Source organism: Aegilops tauschii, chromosome 6 (genome assembly GCF_002575655.3).
Source record: "Aegilops tauschii subsp. strangulata cultivar AL8/78 chromosome 6, Aet v6.0, whole genome shotgun sequence".
In the NCBI taxonomy this organism is placed as follows: domain Eukaryota; kingdom Viridiplantae; phylum Streptophyta; class Magnoliopsida; order Poales; family Poaceae; genus Aegilops; species Aegilops tauschii.
Window position 1 is genome coordinate 437,208,225 of NC_053040.3, and position 17,958 is coordinate 437,226,182.

General features: G+C 46.6%; 2 protein-coding genes and 1 long non-coding RNA gene across 4 annotated transcripts in view; 2 read left to right on the top strand and 1 right to left on the bottom strand.

The window, feature by feature from the left end:
* The window catches only part of LOC109746822 (uncharacterized), a 43,817-nt gene extending 39,000 nt beyond the window's left edge, over positions 1-4,817 (top strand). Inside the window, exon 5 of one of the 2 annotated variants that reach the window (XR_012188094.1) lies at positions 4,678-4,817. This is a non-coding gene — a long non-coding RNA (uncharacterized lncRNA). Of the gene's footprint in view, positions 1-1,630; positions 1,707-4,677 lie in introns of those variants that run through there. The other variant, XR_012188095.1, reaches the window with a different exon arrangement.
* Positions 4,818-5,265: 448 nt separating this feature from the next.
* Positions 5,266-9,096, top strand: LOC109746832 (replication factor C subunit 3). Its single transcript, XM_020305935.4, has 9 exons — positions 5,266-5,708; positions 6,315-6,531; positions 6,895-6,974; positions 7,056-7,215; positions 7,390-7,471; positions 7,561-7,690; positions 7,773-7,836; positions 7,951-8,019; positions 8,728-9,096. The coding sequence occupies exons 1-9, from the start codon at positions 5,528-5,530 to the stop codon at positions 8,825-8,827; spliced, it is 1,083 nt and encodes a 360-aa protein (XP_020161524.1). The 5' UTR covers positions 5,266-5,527; the 3' UTR covers positions 8,828-9,096.
* An 814-nt stretch (positions 9,097-9,910) lies between these two features.
* LOC109746826 (putative 12-oxophytodienoate reductase 11) lies at positions 9,911-12,785 on the bottom strand. The gene is made up of 4 exons (XM_020305927.4): positions 12,530-12,785; positions 11,761-12,032; positions 11,229-11,405; positions 9,911-10,718 (listed from the first exon to the last, which is right to left on the bottom strand). Exons 1-4 carry the CDS (start codon positions 12,598-12,600, stop codon positions 10,126-10,128), a joined length of 1,113 nt encoding a protein of 370 aa, XP_020161516.1. The 5' UTR covers positions 12,601-12,785; the 3' UTR covers positions 9,911-10,125.
* Between the last annotated feature and the right edge of the window lie 5,173 nt (positions 12,786-17,958).

The following is a 17,958-nucleotide window of genomic DNA, read 5'->3' on the forward strand; positions in this document are numbered from 1 at the left end:
CGTAGAAAATTTATTTTCTTGTTATGATGATTTTCCACTTCACTTTGAAATTCTTTGAACTTTTCAAATGTTTCAGACTTATGTTTCATCAAGTAGATATACCCATATCTGCTCAAATCATCTGTGAAGGTCAGAAAAATAACGATACCCGCCGCGAGCATCAACACTCATCGGACCGCATACATTAGTATGTATTATTTCCAACAAGTCTGTTGCTCGCTCCATTGTTCTGGAGAACGGAGTCTTAGTCATCTTGCCCATAAGGCACGGTTCGCAAGCATCGAGTGATTCATAATCAAGTGATTTCAAAAGCCCATCAACATGGAGTTTCTTCATGTGCTTTACACCAATATGACCTAAACGACAGTGCCACAAATATGTTGCACTATCATTATCAACTTTGCATCTTTTGGCATCAATATTATGAATATGTGTATCATTACGATCGAGATTCAATAAACCATTTATATTAAGTGTATGACCATAGAAGGTTTTATTCATGTAAATAGAACAACAATTATTCTTTGACTTAAATGAATAACCGTATTACAATAAACATGATCCAATCATATTCATGCTTAACGCAAACACCAAATGACATTTATTTTGGTCCAACACTACTCTCGAAGGTAAAGGGAGTGTGCGATGGTGATCTTATCAACCTTGGAATCATTTCCAACACACATCGTCACTTCGCCCATAACTAGTCTGTGTTCATTCTGCAACTCCTGTTTTTAGTTACTACTCTTAGCAACTAAACCAGTATCAAATACTGAGGGGTTGCTATAAACACTAGTAAAGTACACATCAATAATATGTATATCAATATACTTTTGTTCACTTTGCCATCCTTCTTATCCGTCAAGTATCTAGGGCAGTTCCACTTCCAGTGACCATTTCCTTTGAAGTAGAAGCACTCAGTTGCAGGCTTGGGTCTAGCTTTGGGCTTTTTCATGGGAGTGGCAACTTGCTTGCCATTCTTCTTGAAGTTCCCTTTCTTTCCCTTGCCCTTTTACATGAAACTAGTGGTCTTGTCAACCATCAACACTTGATGCTTTTCTTGATTTCTACCTTCGCTGATTTCAGCATCGCGAAGAGCTCGGGAATCGTTTTCGTCATCCCTTGCATATTATAGTTCATCACGAAGTTCTAGTAACTTGGTGATAGTGACTAGAGAACTCTGTCAATCACTATCTTATCTAGAAGATTAACTCCCACTCGATTCAAGCGATTGTAGTACTCAGACATTCTGAGCACATGCTCAATGGTTGAGCTATTCTCCTCCATCTTGTAGGCAAAATACTTGTCAGAGGTCTCATACCTCTTGACTCGGGCATGAGTCTGAAATACAAATTTCAACAATTGGAACATCTTATATGTTCCATGGCGTTCAAAACGTTTTTGAAGTCCCGGTTCTAAGCCGTAAAGCATGGTGCACTAAACTATCAAGTAGTCATCATACCGAGCTTTGCCAAACGTTCATAATGTCTCTATCTGCTCCTGCAATAGGTCCGTCACCTAGCGGTGCATCAAGGACATAGTTCTTCTGTGCAGCAATGAGGATAATCCTCAGATCACGGAGCTAGTCCGCATCATTGCTACTAACATCTTTCAACTTATTTTTCTCTAGGAACATATCAAGAATAAAACAGAGGAGCTATACGCGAGCTATTGATCTACTACATAGACATGCAAAATACTATCAGGTACTAAGTTCATGATAAATTAAAGTTTAATTAATCATATTACTTAAGAACTACCACTTAGATAGACATCCCTCTAATCATCTAAGTGATCACGTGATCCATATCAACTAAACCATGTCCGATCATCACATGAGATGGAGTAGTTTTCAATGGTGAACATCACTATGTTGATCATATCTACTATATGATTCACGCTCGACCTTTCGGTCTCAGTTTTCCAAGGCCATATCTGCATATGCTAGGCTCGTCAAGTTTAACCCGAGTATTCTGCGTGTGCAAAAACTGGCTTGCACCCGTTGTATGTGAACGTAGAGCTTATCACACCCGATCATCACGTGGTGTCTCGGCACGACGAACTGTCGCAACGGTGCATACTCAGGGAGAACACTTATACCTTGAAATTTAGTGAGATATCATCTTATAGTGCTACCGCCGAACTAAGCAAAATAAGATACATAAAGGATAAACATCACATGCAATCAATATAAGTGATATGATATGGCCATTATCATCTTGTGCCTTTGATCTCCATCTCCAAAGCACCGTCATGATCACCATCATCACCGGCTTGACACCTTGATCTCCATCGAAGCATCGTTGTCGTCTCGCCAACTATTGCTACTACGACTATCGCTACCGCTTAGTGATAAAGTAAAGCAATTACATGGCGATTGCATTTCATACAATAAAGCGACAACCATATGGCTCCTGCCAGTTGCCGATAACTGTTACAAAACATGATCATCTCATACAACAATTTATATATCATCACGTCTTGACCATATCACATCACAGCAAGCCCTACAAAAACAAGTTAGACGTCCTCTACTTTGCTGTTGCAAGTTTTACGTGGCTGCTATGGGCTTCTAGCAAGAACCGTTCTTACCTACGCATCAAAACCACAACGATTTTTCGTCAAGTGTGCTGTTTTAACCTTCAAAAAGGACCGGGCGTAGTCACACTCGATTCAACTAAAGTTTGAGAAACAGACACCCACTAGCCACCTGTGTGTGAAGCACGGCGGTAGAACCAGTCTCATGAACACAGTCATGTAATGTCGGTCTGGGCCGCTTCATCCAACAATACCGCCGAATCAAAGTATGACATGCTGGTAAGCAGTATGACTATTATTGCCCACAACTCTTTGTGTTCTCGTGCATATAACATCTACGCATAGACCTGGCTCTGATACCACTGTTGGGGAACGCAGTATTTCAATTTTTTTTACCTACGATCATGCAAGATCTATCTATGTGATGCATAGCAACGAGCGGGAGAGTGTGTCCACGTACCCTCGTAGACCGAAAGCGGAAGCGTTAAGTAACGCGGTTGATGTAGTCGAACGTCTTCATGATCTAACCGATCAAATACCGAACGCGCGGCACCTCCTCGATCTGCACACGTTCAGCTCGGTGACATCCCTCGAACTCTAGATCCAGCTGAGGCCAAGGGAGAGTTTCATCAGCACGACGGCATGGTGACGGTGATGATGAAGTTACCGACGCAGGGCTTCGCCTAAGCACTACGACAATGTGACCGAGGTGGAAATCTGTGGAGGGGGCCACCGCACATGGCTAAGAATCAACTTGTGTGTCTATGGGGTGCCCCCTGCCCCCGTATATAAAGGAACTAGGGGGAGGCCGGCCGGCCCTCATAGGGCGCTCCCAAGGGGGCAATCCTACTCCAAGTAGGAGTTAGATCCCCCCTTTCCTAGTCCAACTAGGAGAAGAAGGAAGGAGAGGGGAAAGAGAAGGAAGGAGGGGGCGCTGCCCCTCCCCCTAGTCCAATTCGGACTAGGCCCATGGGGGGCGTGCGGCTAGCCCTTGGATGCCCCTCTCTCTTTCCCCTAGGCCCAATAAGGCCCATTACTTCTCCGGTGATTCCGATAACCCTTCCGACACTCCGATATTTATCCGGTGACCCCCGGAACTCATCCGGTGTCCGAATAACATCGTCCAATATATCATTCTTTATATCTCGACCATTTCGAGACTCCTCGTCATGTCCGTGATCACATCCGGGACTCTGAACTACCTTCGGTACATCAAATCACATAACTCATAATACATATCGTCATCGAACGTTAAGCGCGCGGACCCTATGAGTTTGAGAACTATGTAGACATGACCGAGACTCATCTCCGGTCAATAACCAATAGCGGAACTTGGATGCTCATATTGGTTCCTACACATTCTACGAAGATCTTTATCGGTCAAACCGCACAACAACATACGCTGTTCCCTTTGTCATCGGTATGTTACTTGCCCGAGATTCGATCGTCGGTATCATCATACCTAGTTCAATCTCGTTACCGGCAAGTCTCTTTACTCGTACCGTAATGCATCATCCCGCAACTAACTCATTAGTCGCATTGCTTGCAAGGCTTATAGTGATGTGCATTACCGAGAGGGCCCAGAGATACCTCTCCGACAATCGGAGTGACAAATGGTATTCTCGATCTATGCCAACCCAACAAACACTTTGGGAGACACCTGTAGAGCATCTTTATAATCACCTAGTTACATTGTGACGTTTGATAGCACACAAGGTGTTCCTCCGGTATTCGGGAGTTGCATAATCTCATAGTCAGAGGAACATGTATAAGTCATGAAGAAAGCAATAGAAAACTCAACGATCATAATGCTAAGCTAACGGATGGATCTTGTCCATCACATCATTCTCTAATAATGTGACCCTGTTCATCAAATGACGACACATGTCTATGGTCAGGAAACATAACTATCTTTGATTAACGAGCTAGTTAAGTAGAGACATACTAGGGACACTCTGTTTTGTCTATGTATTCACACTTGTATCAAGTTTCCGGTTAATACAATTCTAGCATGAATAATAAAATTTATCATGATATAAGGAAATATAAATAACAACTTTATTATTGCCTCTAGGGCATATTTCCTTCAGGTCATAGGGATGTGGTGGATCTCAACCCTTGATTTTTTTGTTTGTTTAGTGTTTGTGTCCTGTTCAGGAAGGTGAGGCGGTGGCGTCTCCCTGAAGATGGAATAAGATTCTCCCTGCCAACCCCAGTCTCGGCGTTGCATCCCCCATCATTAGAGGGCATGTGGAGGCGTGTCTCCGGCGGATCTTGCGGGATTCAGTTGGTATTTGTCTTCGGTGGATCCGCATGGATCCGGTATTCGTTCGTTTGTGTTCATGTGTCACGGATTGATTCCTTCCGAACATTGCTTCTCTTCATCGACAACAGTTGTTGGCCTTAGCACGACGACTTTTCGACCGTCTATTGCAACAAGGTTTGTCCGGCTCCTATGAGATAGGGGTGATGACGGCGCCACGCTTTCGACTAACTCCAGTGCTGGTAGCCGTCACTAGGTGGTCTACGAGCATGGATGTATTTTTTGTTAAGGGTGTTCTTTATACTCCATAATATTTTATCAATAGATTTTTTTAGGCAATTTGATCAATAGATTGGAAGTATTTCCTGCACAAAAAAAACATTACTGCATACGTATCAGTTTTTTTTTGAGACAATCATACCTATCATCAGGTAATAAAAGGGGCAACTACCTTCTAAAAACACACAAGGTCTTGCTAAGGACAACCCGCTAAGAAAAACACGGCACACGTAGGCTTCGGCCCGGGGCTTGAACTGGGCTCGAGCCTAGAGATGGCCAGCCCGCTTCGACCGACGCTAAGCACCACAGTCCCCACTCCAACCTTGACCGCAGCAGAGAGATCTCGCTAAAATCTCGCCGAGGAGGGAGAGGGGTTTGGAATTGGCGCCAACCATTCCCCCCCAAATCCCTCCCCAACCCTAGGGTTTCCGCTCTCTCTGCTCCGCCATGGCGGGCGCCACCGCCGCCGCTCCGATGGACATCGACGGCGCCGCCGCCGCGCCCCCGGCCTTCAAGGGCAAGGCGCCGCTCTCCGCCGCCGCCGCCGTCAAGTCCTCGCCCTGGGTCGAGAAGTACCGGCCCCAGTCCCTCGCCGACGTCGCCGCCCACCGCGACATCGTCGACACCAGTGAGTGCCCGCTCTCCCCTTGGCTCCGGCCATCACCACCTCTAAGACTCTTCGGCCGCTGCCTGGTCTGGTGGCATCGTACAGTGAACCCTTATTTTGGATAGGTGTTCTGTGCTGGACGGGTTGGTGGGTTTTACCACATCAAGGTAGGTATGGTGTGTGGATTCGGTTGAATAGCCATGTAGTATGGCTTCACCAGTGATCTGCTGAAATTTGGTGGTTCCATATAGCTGGGGCTGACTTCTCTAACATAGGAGCTAGTCATTTACAGTAGGATTTGTTTGACGCTTTAGGATAGGCTCTACGCTGCTTGCTTAGTGACTGGAAATTTGCAGTTTACATGTTTAATGTTACCTGTGATTTCGGGAAAGAATTAGTTTCTGTGTGTAGCTGTTGTCATATTGGGCAGTACTGATATTGGGTATTTCTACCCAAATGAAGCTATGTGTATACTGCCACACATTTTGAGATCGTTAAGCCGTAACATATTATTATTACCGAGTTCTAACTTGCCTCCCTTTTTTTCACTTTTAATGCATGATTATGTAATTTCCGCATGTCTCTTCGAGGTAATCTAACAAGTTCATGTCATTTTATTTATTGTAGTTGATAGGCTTACAGATGAGAATAGGCTTCCACATTTGTTGCTCTACGGTCCACCTGGCACTGGGAAAACATCAACAATACTAGCTGTCGCGAGGAAGATATATGGCTCACAGTATGGCAACATGATTCTGGAGCTCAATGCATCAGATGAACGTGGAATTGGTGTTGTCAGGCAGCAGATACAGGACTTTGCTAGTGCACACAGCCTCTCTTTTGGGTATATACCAAGTCCTATAATTCATTTTTTTAAAGTGAATATTCTTAGCATTTTTTAATTGCATGCGTGGGGGTGAGCGGTGTCCATGTTCTTGCACCGTGCCAGGTTTAATCGTTCATTTCCATGGGTTCTATCATTGTTCTAATGTGGAACTGCAGTAGGATCACTTAGTTTTAACATAAGGTAGTATGTTTGCAAGTATGCAATTACAATCTGAACTAAATATTTGTGGTAGAGTGGCTTAGTTGCATGTGTCTATTTGATACCCACTCTTGATTGAATGGTTGAATGAACTACTGAAGAATGACGATTTATTGCAACTATTTTATTGTCCACTTCCTCACAAGGCTGTTAATTTTGCAGAGCAAAGCCTGCTGTTAAGTTGGTCCTCTTGGATGAAGCAGATGCCATGACCAAGGATGCACAATTTGCATTGCGAAGAGGTTTTTCTGTTGTTTAGTCATTGTTTACCCATATGATATTATTATTTTCATTAAATCTATTTACACTGATTCTACTTGCAGTCATTGAGAAGTATACAAGGAGCACAAGGTTTGCACTCATATGCAATCATGTGAACAAAATCATCCCAGCACTGCAATCAAGGTGCACTAGGTTTAGGTTTGCTCCACTTGATGGCTCTCATGTTACTGAGCGTCTTCGACATATAATAAAATCTGAGGGGTAAGCACACATTTTTTTCTTCTTGTAAGATTATGTTTAGGAATATAGACCTGTTGTCAGGCTCCTCAGTTTTCCATGCTTGACTTCCTTTATTACCGTGTCGGGACTTGCGAAGTCAGTAAATTTTGTATATGTACGAGTATGAGGGCACTAAGTTTATGCTTGTTCTTGCAGGCTTGATGTAGATGAGGGTGGCTTGACTGCCCTTGTTCGGTTAAGTAATGGTGACATGAGGAAGTCTTTGAATATATTGCAGGTTACATCTGAGTACCTTACATTGTTTCGTTTTCATGAGATGATGTACCTTTGGTTTGACACTGACATACATTGCCTTTTTATGTGCAGTCAACACACATGGCATCCCAGCAAATAACAGAAGAAGCTGTCTACCTTTGCACGGGAAACCCCATGCCTAAAGATATTGAGCAGATAGCGTTTTGGTTACTAAATGAACCATTTTCAACCAGCTTCAAACGTACTCTTAATTGCCATCACCATCTTTCATAATTCATGGTCTAAATGTGTGGCTAATGCAATTTGTGTCCTTATCTTTTCAGATATAGCTGATATGAAGATGAGAAAAGGTCTGGCCTTGATTGATATCATACGGGAGGTCACTATGTAAGTGCTCCCCCCCCCCCCCCCCCCCCCCCCTGTCTTTCGTACATTCTAAACTTCCTTATTCTCAATATCCTAGTAAGCCCTCTTTTAATTATTTCAATTGATTTCTTGCAGGTTTGTGTTCAAAATAAAAATGCCATCCAATGTACGAGTAAAGTTGATCAATGATTTGGCAGATATCGAGTATGTCCTGTTCATCCTTTTAAAGTTGAACTTTGATCAAAGTTATCCTTGATTAATTATATTTTGCTGCTGATTATGCTCAAATTGACATCTAACTGTAACAGTGGCACTGTATGCTCACTTCTCATTTGTTTTGATGATTTATGTGTATTATGTCATTCCAGTAGTCGTTTTAGCTCGCACAAGTAGTTACCATAGCTCAGTAACTGTAACGGGTCCGGGCTAGCATTATATATTTATATGACCAAGCTGGCCTGGCGAGTATGGTCTTTCCTCTAGACTTAGTCAACTTAGAATAGCAATTAGACATACAAATCATGTTGCCAAAACAGCACCACACTCCAAATCACAATTTTTGTTTGGTCAACTTCCCATGTCAATTCTTTACACGTCTGACTTGTCGATTTTCAGAAAGTGAATTCTCTACATGTTTCGTTGAAGTAATTACTTGTGGAAAAGCTCTGCATATCTGAAAATTTTTAGGCGGTACCGTATTAGATATTGGACACTGACATAAAACAATCCTTGGAAATATTTCTGGGTATTTGAGTTATGATTCTGCTGGGAAAGTATGATGGCCATTTTCATGACTTTCTTGAATGGTTAAATTCCCAGTACCCGGGACAAAGTAGGACAACTCTATTGGCAGTGCTTCTTCAAACAGTCAGCAACGTTATTGACAATCACATACTCGTGTTTTCTGTGCAGGTATCGGCTTACCTTTGCTTGCAACGATAAACTGCAGCTTGGGGCACTGATCTCGACTTTCACGACTGCTCGCACGGCTATGGTTGCTGCCGCCGACTAAATTGAACAAAATGGCCCACCATGGATGCCTACATGGATCTGGAAATGTTGTGGCAGCTTATTTATCTTCTCTGTATTTAGTTTAAAGCGCATTGAGCAGAAAATTTTCATGTTAGATCTGTCTGTCTGCTCGACGTGCTAGCTGCTTGGGACCTTGGAAGGGTTTCAGAACTGAACTGTAACTGATTGTTGTCAGGTTTAGGTGATGTATGGACGTAAGGTGCATGCTACAATACATTTCTATGCAGTAGAGAGTCATTCACAACTCAACTAATTAGGTTGCGCAGTATTGCCGTGAAAAAAAAAATCAAGACGAGCAATTCGTTTTGATCAGCTATTAGGCTTTGTATGGTTGCAAAGTAAACTAATGAAAACTCTTCTTTGAACATGATACATTGTCCAAAAAATGAATTTGATGGCGATAATTCTATTAAAACTACACATTAAAAAAATCAACACTGGAAATAAAGTTCCAAAGTAGGATTTTTAACACGCCCGTGATGCTGAAGGAACCATAACACATCTTTCATTTTTATGTATGTACTTATAATTCTGCTTTTCACTATTCTGTAGGTGGTGATATCAGCAATTAAAGCTGAGAATAAGATTATGTAACATGTGGGCCTGACATTTACTTGAGACAATGGCAGGTAATATTAGGGATTATCATTCCAAAGCGTGATTGCAGAATTACTTTTTACGATAAGCTTGAGAGTCCCTTTTTTTCACTTAAAGAATTAAAGAATTTGAAGGACAGCAAAGTTGAACTTTATCAGATTAAAACAGAAACTGAAGGTATTTACATTTAGCTGACCAGTGAAATTTAGATCTAATAATCAGTTAAAGGGTTAAATCCTGAACGTTGCAGGTTCCAAATTAAACAACTCCAACTGAAGTTTTCTGTTGCACCAATTTAGGCATTGAGTGCAGTGGGCTAGGTGCAAAATAAATAAATCAATCAAACTTGTACTGATTATGTGGACCAATTTAAGTATTGAGTGTGTGGGATTGGCAAGAAATCAGAATTATTATTAATTGGATTTTCAGTTTCATTTATTTTTCTACATCACAGATGCAATTCGTGTCAACCCAAAGGCTGAAGCCTGACGTTAAATTAAACACCCCATAGGGGGGAGATACAAAGTGTTGATCCAGCATACATAAGACCCCACACACACACACACACACACACACACACAGTGAGAAGAAATCAATGACCTTATTCCTTCAACATAGTTGTGATACGTAAGGTAAATGATCTGATGACAGGAAGGAGGTATTCATTCCTGAAAGGCCCGTTCATACATCGGACGGTAGAAACGGGTAGTCAGTGTATCCAATAACTGGATCAGAGAGGTAGAAAGTATCTCTATTGTACTTGTTGAGAGGACCATCCATTTCAAACCTCCGGGGCAAGTCCGGGTTGGATAAAAACAAGCGCCCATATGCAACCAAATCAGCATAGCCATCGGCGATCGCTTTATCTCCATCATCCCTACCATATCCACCAGCCACGATGAATGTTCCCTTGAAAGCATCCCTCATGGGGCGAAGGCTGTGCGGGGTTTCAAGCTTTTCCCCAATATTCACCATCCGTGGTTCCACCATGTGGCAGTAGAGGATTCCAAGCTTGTTCAGCGCCTGTGCCATGTATAGGCCCAGAGCTTCCGGGTTTGAGTCTGATGCCTCGGAGTAACTTGCAAAGGGTGAAAGCCTTATGCCAACCTTATCGGCTCCAATTTCATCAGCTACGGCTTGGACTACTTCTAGCGCAAAGCGGCAACGGTTCTCTAAGCTCCCACCGTATTTGTCGGTGCGATCATTGACTTGGTCCTTCAAGAACTGGTCGATCAAATAACCATGAGCCCCGTGGATTTCGACGCCATCAAATCCTGCACACCATGCAAGGCATTGAGGTTAGAAATCACTTTCCTTCAGGAGTAGTCAAGACGATGTTGAATAACTCAGTAGGTACTACTTGTTGGTTGTTAGACACTTGACACAACATTCATGAGAACCTTTGCATGTTGATTTTTCTCCTAATACTCCATCCATTTTCAATTTACTTCACATAGTAGTTTTGTCTGAAGTATAACTTTGTGAAGTTTGACTAAGTTTATATAAAAAACAAAAACATTCACAATACTAAATCAATATCATTAGATCCATCATGAAATATATTTTGATATTTATTTAATAGATATTGTAGATGTTAACATTTTTGGTCAAAATTTACAAAGTTTGACCCAAGACAAAACTAATATGCGTATTAAATTGAAATGGAGGGAGCACTAATTTGGGTGAATGACAAGTCTGTAACATGAATGATAATCTTAGCCTGTTCTTAACATTTGGAGGGCAAAATGTCAGAAGGGATCTCATGTCAGAATATTGGAACTTACCGGCTTCAATTGCATTTCTAGCAGCGACCCTGAAATCATCGATGACCAACGGGATTTCATCAGTCTCTAGTCGCCTAGGGGTTGAGACTTTGGCCAATCCTATGCCATCGGCTCTCGTTGCAGGTTTGATTGGCTTATCGGTGCTTGAAATTGGAGCCTGCCCATTAGGCTGAAAAGCTGCACAGGGAGAACGAACATGTGTTAGCGAAATAGAAACAGGATTATTGGAGTGATAATGAGGTTACTAATGCATTTTCATTTACGCGAAACATGAGGTGACTCATGCTGCCATAAAACGGTGAGTAATTGTACAGAATGTAAAAGAGTAAATTATCGAGCCAAAAAATCTTAAATAAATTCGAGGCCTTCTTGCTTGTGAATACGCCCTCCGTAGAAAAATGTAAGACGTTTTTTATGCCCTATGCAAAACCAAAAATAGTCTGACATTTTGGATTTTTGGTACAGAGGTAGTAATTACTACAATATCAAGTTTAGTTTGAGGGCAAGCTTATGTCAGAGTTAGTAAACTTACCATGATTGGAGACTCTTCCTACATGCCAAATCTGACAGAAAAATATTCCTCCTTTGGCATGAACCCCATCGACGATCGGCTTCCATGCTTCTACCTGCTTCTTGGTCCAGATGCCAGGAGTGTCCTTGTACCCCTGAGCAGTGTCTGAAACTCCAGTGGCCTCAGCAATCAGAAGGCCTCCTTTGGTTGCTCTCTGCTGATAATACAGTACGGCATGCGGCTGAGGAACGTTTCCGAACGACCGCTCCCTTGTGAGCGGCGCAAGAACCACCCTGAACAGAAAAAGGAAAGCTCTCAGGAACAAGTGGGTCATCACTCATCAAGCAAAGAAGAGTGGCAGAATTCATTGGACGTGTTCTTCCGCACACCTGAACAAAATTTAGGGGCTCATGGCTACCATATTTCCACAGAAAATTCATCAGACTCTTTTATAGGTTTATAATTGTTCACTAATCGTCTAGAGAAATTGTGAGCAATGGCAGATGATTTGAGTCGACGAGGAAAGCAGCAAAACTTTGGATTGAAACATCTCTTGCACAAACGTAATGCAGGTAAATTTTCACTGATTGCGACAGTCCAGCCCAACTGAGTTGAATTTTAGAGGTTCAGTACAGACTACATACAAATGTATATAGATATATTTTAGAGTGTACATTTCATTCATTTTATTCCGTATGTAGTCTATATTAAAATCTCTAAAAATGACTTATATTTAGAAACGGAGCGAGTAAAAGGGGAACGAGAGAGACTGGGCGAAGGAAAATGGTACCTGTGGGAAAGATCAAATTTCCCCATCTTGTAGGGGGCGAGGAGGGGGGTTGCGCTAGCTGCGTTGCTCATCTTCCCTTCCTCTCTTCTTTGGTTCCTTTCTTTCTCTCGATCTCTTCCTCCTCCGTTGGGCGCTCCTCATTTTTATACCGACAAAGCTGCCCTTCTTGTAAGAACTTGGGAGAGAAACCAAAGTCAAAACTTGTATGCTAGCCGCCAGGCGCAGGTTCAATGAATATGCCCTCCTTCAGACTTGTACTGTACATGATTCTCAAAATCATGATGTAGTCATGCTGCCGATGCAGCACGGAGAACCACTAACGCTCGGCATTCATGGTGTGCAGTGCAGCACGTGTGGCACATGCCGGGCGTCTTGGGTGGGTGCTGTAGGTCTGAGTCAAGTGAATGAGTGATGGCTTGCGACTTATGTTGGGCGGTGACGCTCGCGGCCAACCTCCGTCGGCGACGGGATCATCCTCTGTCGCCGGTTCGACGAGAGTGGATTCCTCGAGCTCTCGTTTCACGTTATCAGTGTTGGGCCGGGCGGTGGACAACGGGCGGGCCACTCTTCGTCTCTGTCACAGCCTTCTGCTCCTCCGGTGATTCCGCATCACTAGTCGCCAGATTCCGCCACGATCGTATTGCGTGGGTTTAACACTCGTGTCATTTAGACTTTATTAGTAGAAAACTTAAGAAGATTAAGAGGACCATACGGTTGAGTCACTTCTTGCTCAAAGAAAGGCTAGCGTCGTGTTCTCTCTCGAGTTCAATTTATTGCATTGTCTTCGCCTTTTCAATTTACTGTTTTTCATATTTCTCTCGCTTTTTCACATCTCTCTCTCTCTCTTAATCATGAACCTCTCCGTACCTTTTTCTAATCAAACTTTATCATCTCTCTTTGCACATCCAAGAGGAGATTGTACCTCTCCTCCTTATCATCGGTGAAAAAATGTCCGTCACACGTGCCCCTCTCTTTCTCCTAATTGTTTTCCATCTCCCGTTGATTCCTCTTTAGCATGGTCGCTTGTCAGTCCGCCCCTCCACTCCGATTTGCTTGCAGTGATCAAGACCCCCACATACTCCGCCGAGCATAGTCCATGGGAGTGCGTGACGGGGTAGTGGCCGTCGACATCTATGACGGCGGACAAGGGCAGCGGCGCGAACGTGGAGCAAGGGTGGAGGAGGGCAATGGCTTGAAGACGTGAAAGAGAGGAAAAACGTGGGAGTACTGCGATCAATTTGGTGAACTTGGTCAATTTGAAGGGGTTTGAGGTAGGACAGACCTGTCGGGTCCGATGTGGCGGCTGCGTCCGACCATATCCAGACGGCCCCAAATACGCCCCACTTATGGGTTCGGTTTGACGTTGGACAGCCCAGACATTTAGGCTGGCTTTGGGGGTCTGTTTGGGTGGCCTTTTTATGTGTTGGGTAGTGTCTAGGTTGTCTGTCCGATTGCTTAGGAGGAAACTAGGGGGAGGGAAGGGAGAAATGACTCAGTTCCTTAAATGTAGCAGTAGGACTAGATATTTTGGGCTCCGGACTTGTATCGGCTGGTAGCATTAACTTACTTCGCTGACTCAGAGAGATAAGCACTATACATGTGTGATTCTAAACGTGAAAAATACAAGCAAACGCAAAAGTAAAGGGACACATTTAGATGGTAATCTAGCCTCATTCCTTTCACCACCATGTCTATAAACAAAGGAGTAGGGGCCATGTTGACTAAACATCACCACAGTCTAGATTACATCGCTAGCTTTACATGAAGGAGAAATCACATTGCTTAGCTACAATAATCTGAGGAAGCCAGCGTCAATCAACATGTGTTCATGTTTGCAACACCTTTAGTTGTTTATTCTCTCTCTTTCGTACATGTCCCATGGTTATTTCTTTTGGTCTCATGCACTATTTGACTTATGTACACTATTCCTACTACTGAATCATGTACCCCATGAGAGCAGAGCATGTGTACTACCATGTTGATGCTAGTCCATGCATGAGTCTAATTATGTTGTAGAAAAGTTAGTAAACACTCTGTGATGCTCTATTTCCAAAAAAAAACATGCTAAAGTACATTATCATGTGAACAAATGCTCCGATGCCACTAAAATCGTCACAACCATACAATAGAACTTTTACATGTCAAAAAATAAGGTTATGAGAAAAAAATGATCATCTGCTTTATAAAAGTTCAATGGAGCAACCACACAAAAGAGGAGGCAACCCGAGGAAAAAGAAGATGAATTGTGTGCATGCTTTCCGAAATACTATAAGTAGGGAGGATGTGACATTCGTGTTATTTAGAACAAATGAGGCCCTTTCATAGAAAACTTAAGAAAAATAAGAGGGAATACCAGCAACCTATTCAAGTAAAAAATCAATCATTGGATGTCATTGTTTAGTACATGTCGTGGTGGGCGCACGGCAGATGCCAAGGGATGGCTAAAGAGAGGAGGAGGCTCGAGGGCGCTGGTGGACTCCAGAAGCGAGGTTGGCATGAGCGGGCGCGGGACGCCGGACATACCCAGGTTCGGGGCTCTCCGGAGAGATAATACCCCTAGTCCTGCCGAGTGTAGTTGGATGATCGATAGTACAATGTTGCTCCTGGAGCTGTATGGAGGAGGAAGGAAGCTGGCCAAGGCTTGGGCTGCTCCTTCTCTCCGGTGTTGCTGTTTTGTGGCTAGTCCTCTCGCTCGCCCCCCGAATGATCGTGGGCTCCCGGGGGTTTTATAGTCCAACCCCCCCGGGGTACAATGGTAATGTTACAAGTCGGTGGGTCCGTATTGTCGGTGTCTGGGGACCCGGGCTGGGTCCCGCTGAGGGCTTGTGCTTCGCCGGGTTCCCCTAGGTGCGGGCCCCGCAAGCCTAGGGGGACTGTGCGCCGTCTTGTCAATCGTCAGGGCGTGGCCGAGTTGAGTCGCGTACAGTGCTCTCCGTCAGGTTGCCGCTTGCTGTCGTCAGCGGTGAGGGCGGGGGCACTGTAGCCACGCCGGCCCTGGTCAGTGGGTAGGTGAGGGGCACTGTTGCCACGTTCCTGCTGACCAGAGGCATGAGCGGGGCACTGTTGCCTCGGTCATCGTTGATTGAAGTCTCGTCCCCATCATACGGCCTGGATGGGATGGGAGTTGATCCGCGGCTAGATTGCGTAGCACGCCATGGGTGGCACTGGCTTGTTGAGGAGGCTTTGGCCGTGCCTGGTTTGGCTGTCTTGCGCTGGTTGTTGAGGCCGAGTCAACATGTCTTGCCGGGTCGGCTAGTCTGGCCGGCTTGCGGGGCTTGGCCGGGTCGAGCGACCCGGCCAAGCGCGTGCTGGTATTGAGGGGCGGTGCCAGCCCCGTTGTTTTTTGAAGAGGATCCGGGTTCCGTTGCCTGCCCGGGGTCCATCCCCCCGACAGTAGTCCCCGAAGCTGTGAAGGTCCGCCGTCTTCGGATGAGTGGGCCTTCGCAGTTTCCCCCTTAAGCAAGGTGGATTCTGCGAGCGCCGGGTCCGGCAACACCCACTGTGTGCCGGTTTTCTCGGAAACCGGATCGCGGCATCTCGGCCGTGGCGGGGACCGAGAAGTCCGCCGAATCTTGGGGCAATCCCTCGGGCTTTGCGCGGGCGCCACGTGGTGCCCGGAAGTCGGAGGCGCCTGACAGGCCACGCGCGTGACGGGACCGGGCGATGGGCTGGGGCCCATCGCCGCGCGCCCTCGGCCCAAGCGCGCGGAATTATTGCGGTGTCCGGGGGCCGGTTGCTCTTCCCCGGGCAGTTACTGCGCGTGTACGTGCACACTTATTGCGGGGTAGTGGAACGGGCGCATGCAGACGATCCCAATTCCCCACTTCCCCACGTTCAAACCGAGGGTTATAAATCGGGGGGCAGGGGAGCGGCGGACATTATTCTCGCTTGCGCCCTCCTGTCCCTTTGCTCTCGCTCCACTCTTTGCAACTGACGCACTGCGGCGCCCGCTGCTCCGAGCAGAACTCCTTCGCCGTCCATCTTCCTTCTTCTTTCTTCGATCATGTCGCTGCCCTCGGGCTCCTGGATGGGTTCGAATGTCACCTCCGAGGACATCACCCAACTCCGGGCGACGCGGCGCCTGCCGCGGGAGACGGACGTCGGCGTTCGCCTGCCGCGCGGCGAGCAGAGGCCTCGGCCCGAGGGGCAGGAGCGCGTGGTCTTCCTCACGCACTTCGAGCGCGGGTTCGGGCTGCCGGCGAGCACCTTCTTCCGCGCGTTCCTGGAGTTCTTTGGGCTCCAGCCGCATCATCTTGGCGCCGGCGCCATCGTCCAGCTCTCCGGCTTCGTCACCCTCTGCGAGGGGTACCTGGGGGTCGAGCTTACGATCGACCTCTGGGCGCGCTTCTTCTCCTTGAAGCAGCAGGGCCCGTTGGCCGGGGAGTTCACCGATTGCGGCGCCGCCGTCATCTCGAAGCGGTCGGGGGCGGATTTCCCCAAGATCCCGGTGGAGGATTCTGCCAAGAAGTGGCAGAACTCCTTCTTCTACGTCCGCAACCTTGGTGCGGATCGCATCAACCTTCCGGCCTTCGCCATCACACCGCCGCGGGCGAAGACGAACTGGGGCTACTCGCCCAGGCGCCCGTCGCAGGAGATCGTCAATCTCTGCGAGCGGGTGACGGTGATGAGGACGCAGGAGGGGCTCACCGGCACCGACCTCGTCGCCGCGTTCATCATGCGCCGGGTCCTTCCGCTTCAGGGGCGCTCCTGCCTCATCGGCGAAATGGTCGGCCTTCAAGACCCCAACCGCATGGGGTCGACGCGGCTGTCCGCGGAGCAGGTCGCGCGCGGCATGAATGACATCTCCAAGGCCAACCTTGCGGAGGACTGGCGGTTCGGCAAGGTGCCGTACAGCCAGTCGAACCCGGCGCCGCAGGTGAGTGTCTGGTCTTCTTACTTTGCTGCCGCGCACCTTCTCATCCGTCCTGACGCGACGCGGGGGGTATTTCTGAATGCGATTCGACATCCTTACGCCTGGGCCCCGTCGCAGGTGGAGCCGGTGGCGCCAGAGGAGCCCGCGGCTCATGGCGGGGAGGAGGAGGCCGAGTCCGACGCCGGCGCTGGGCGTTGCGCGGGTAAGTCTCGTGTTTTTCTTCATGTGTCTTGAATTGCTGACCGCGGCACGGAACGGTCGGTGCTGACGCCAGTTGTCGGTGTAGTGGCGTTGGGCGGGGGAGGCGGCGACGCGGGCGGAGCCAGGTCCCCGGAGCCGCCCGCATGGGAAAGACAGCGTCGCGCCGCGACCCCGGGCCCCGAAGTGCACGGCGGACCCGGCCGGGGCCGGGAGGCCGGCCAATAGGAAGCGCGGCGGCGGGCACGGGAGGCCAACCCCGGTCCCGGTCTTGGCGGGGTAAGCTTCATCTCTCGTTTGCGCTCAGATTTTTTTCTTGAGCTAGTCTTGTTTCTTTTCTGCTCATCCTGTCTTCTTC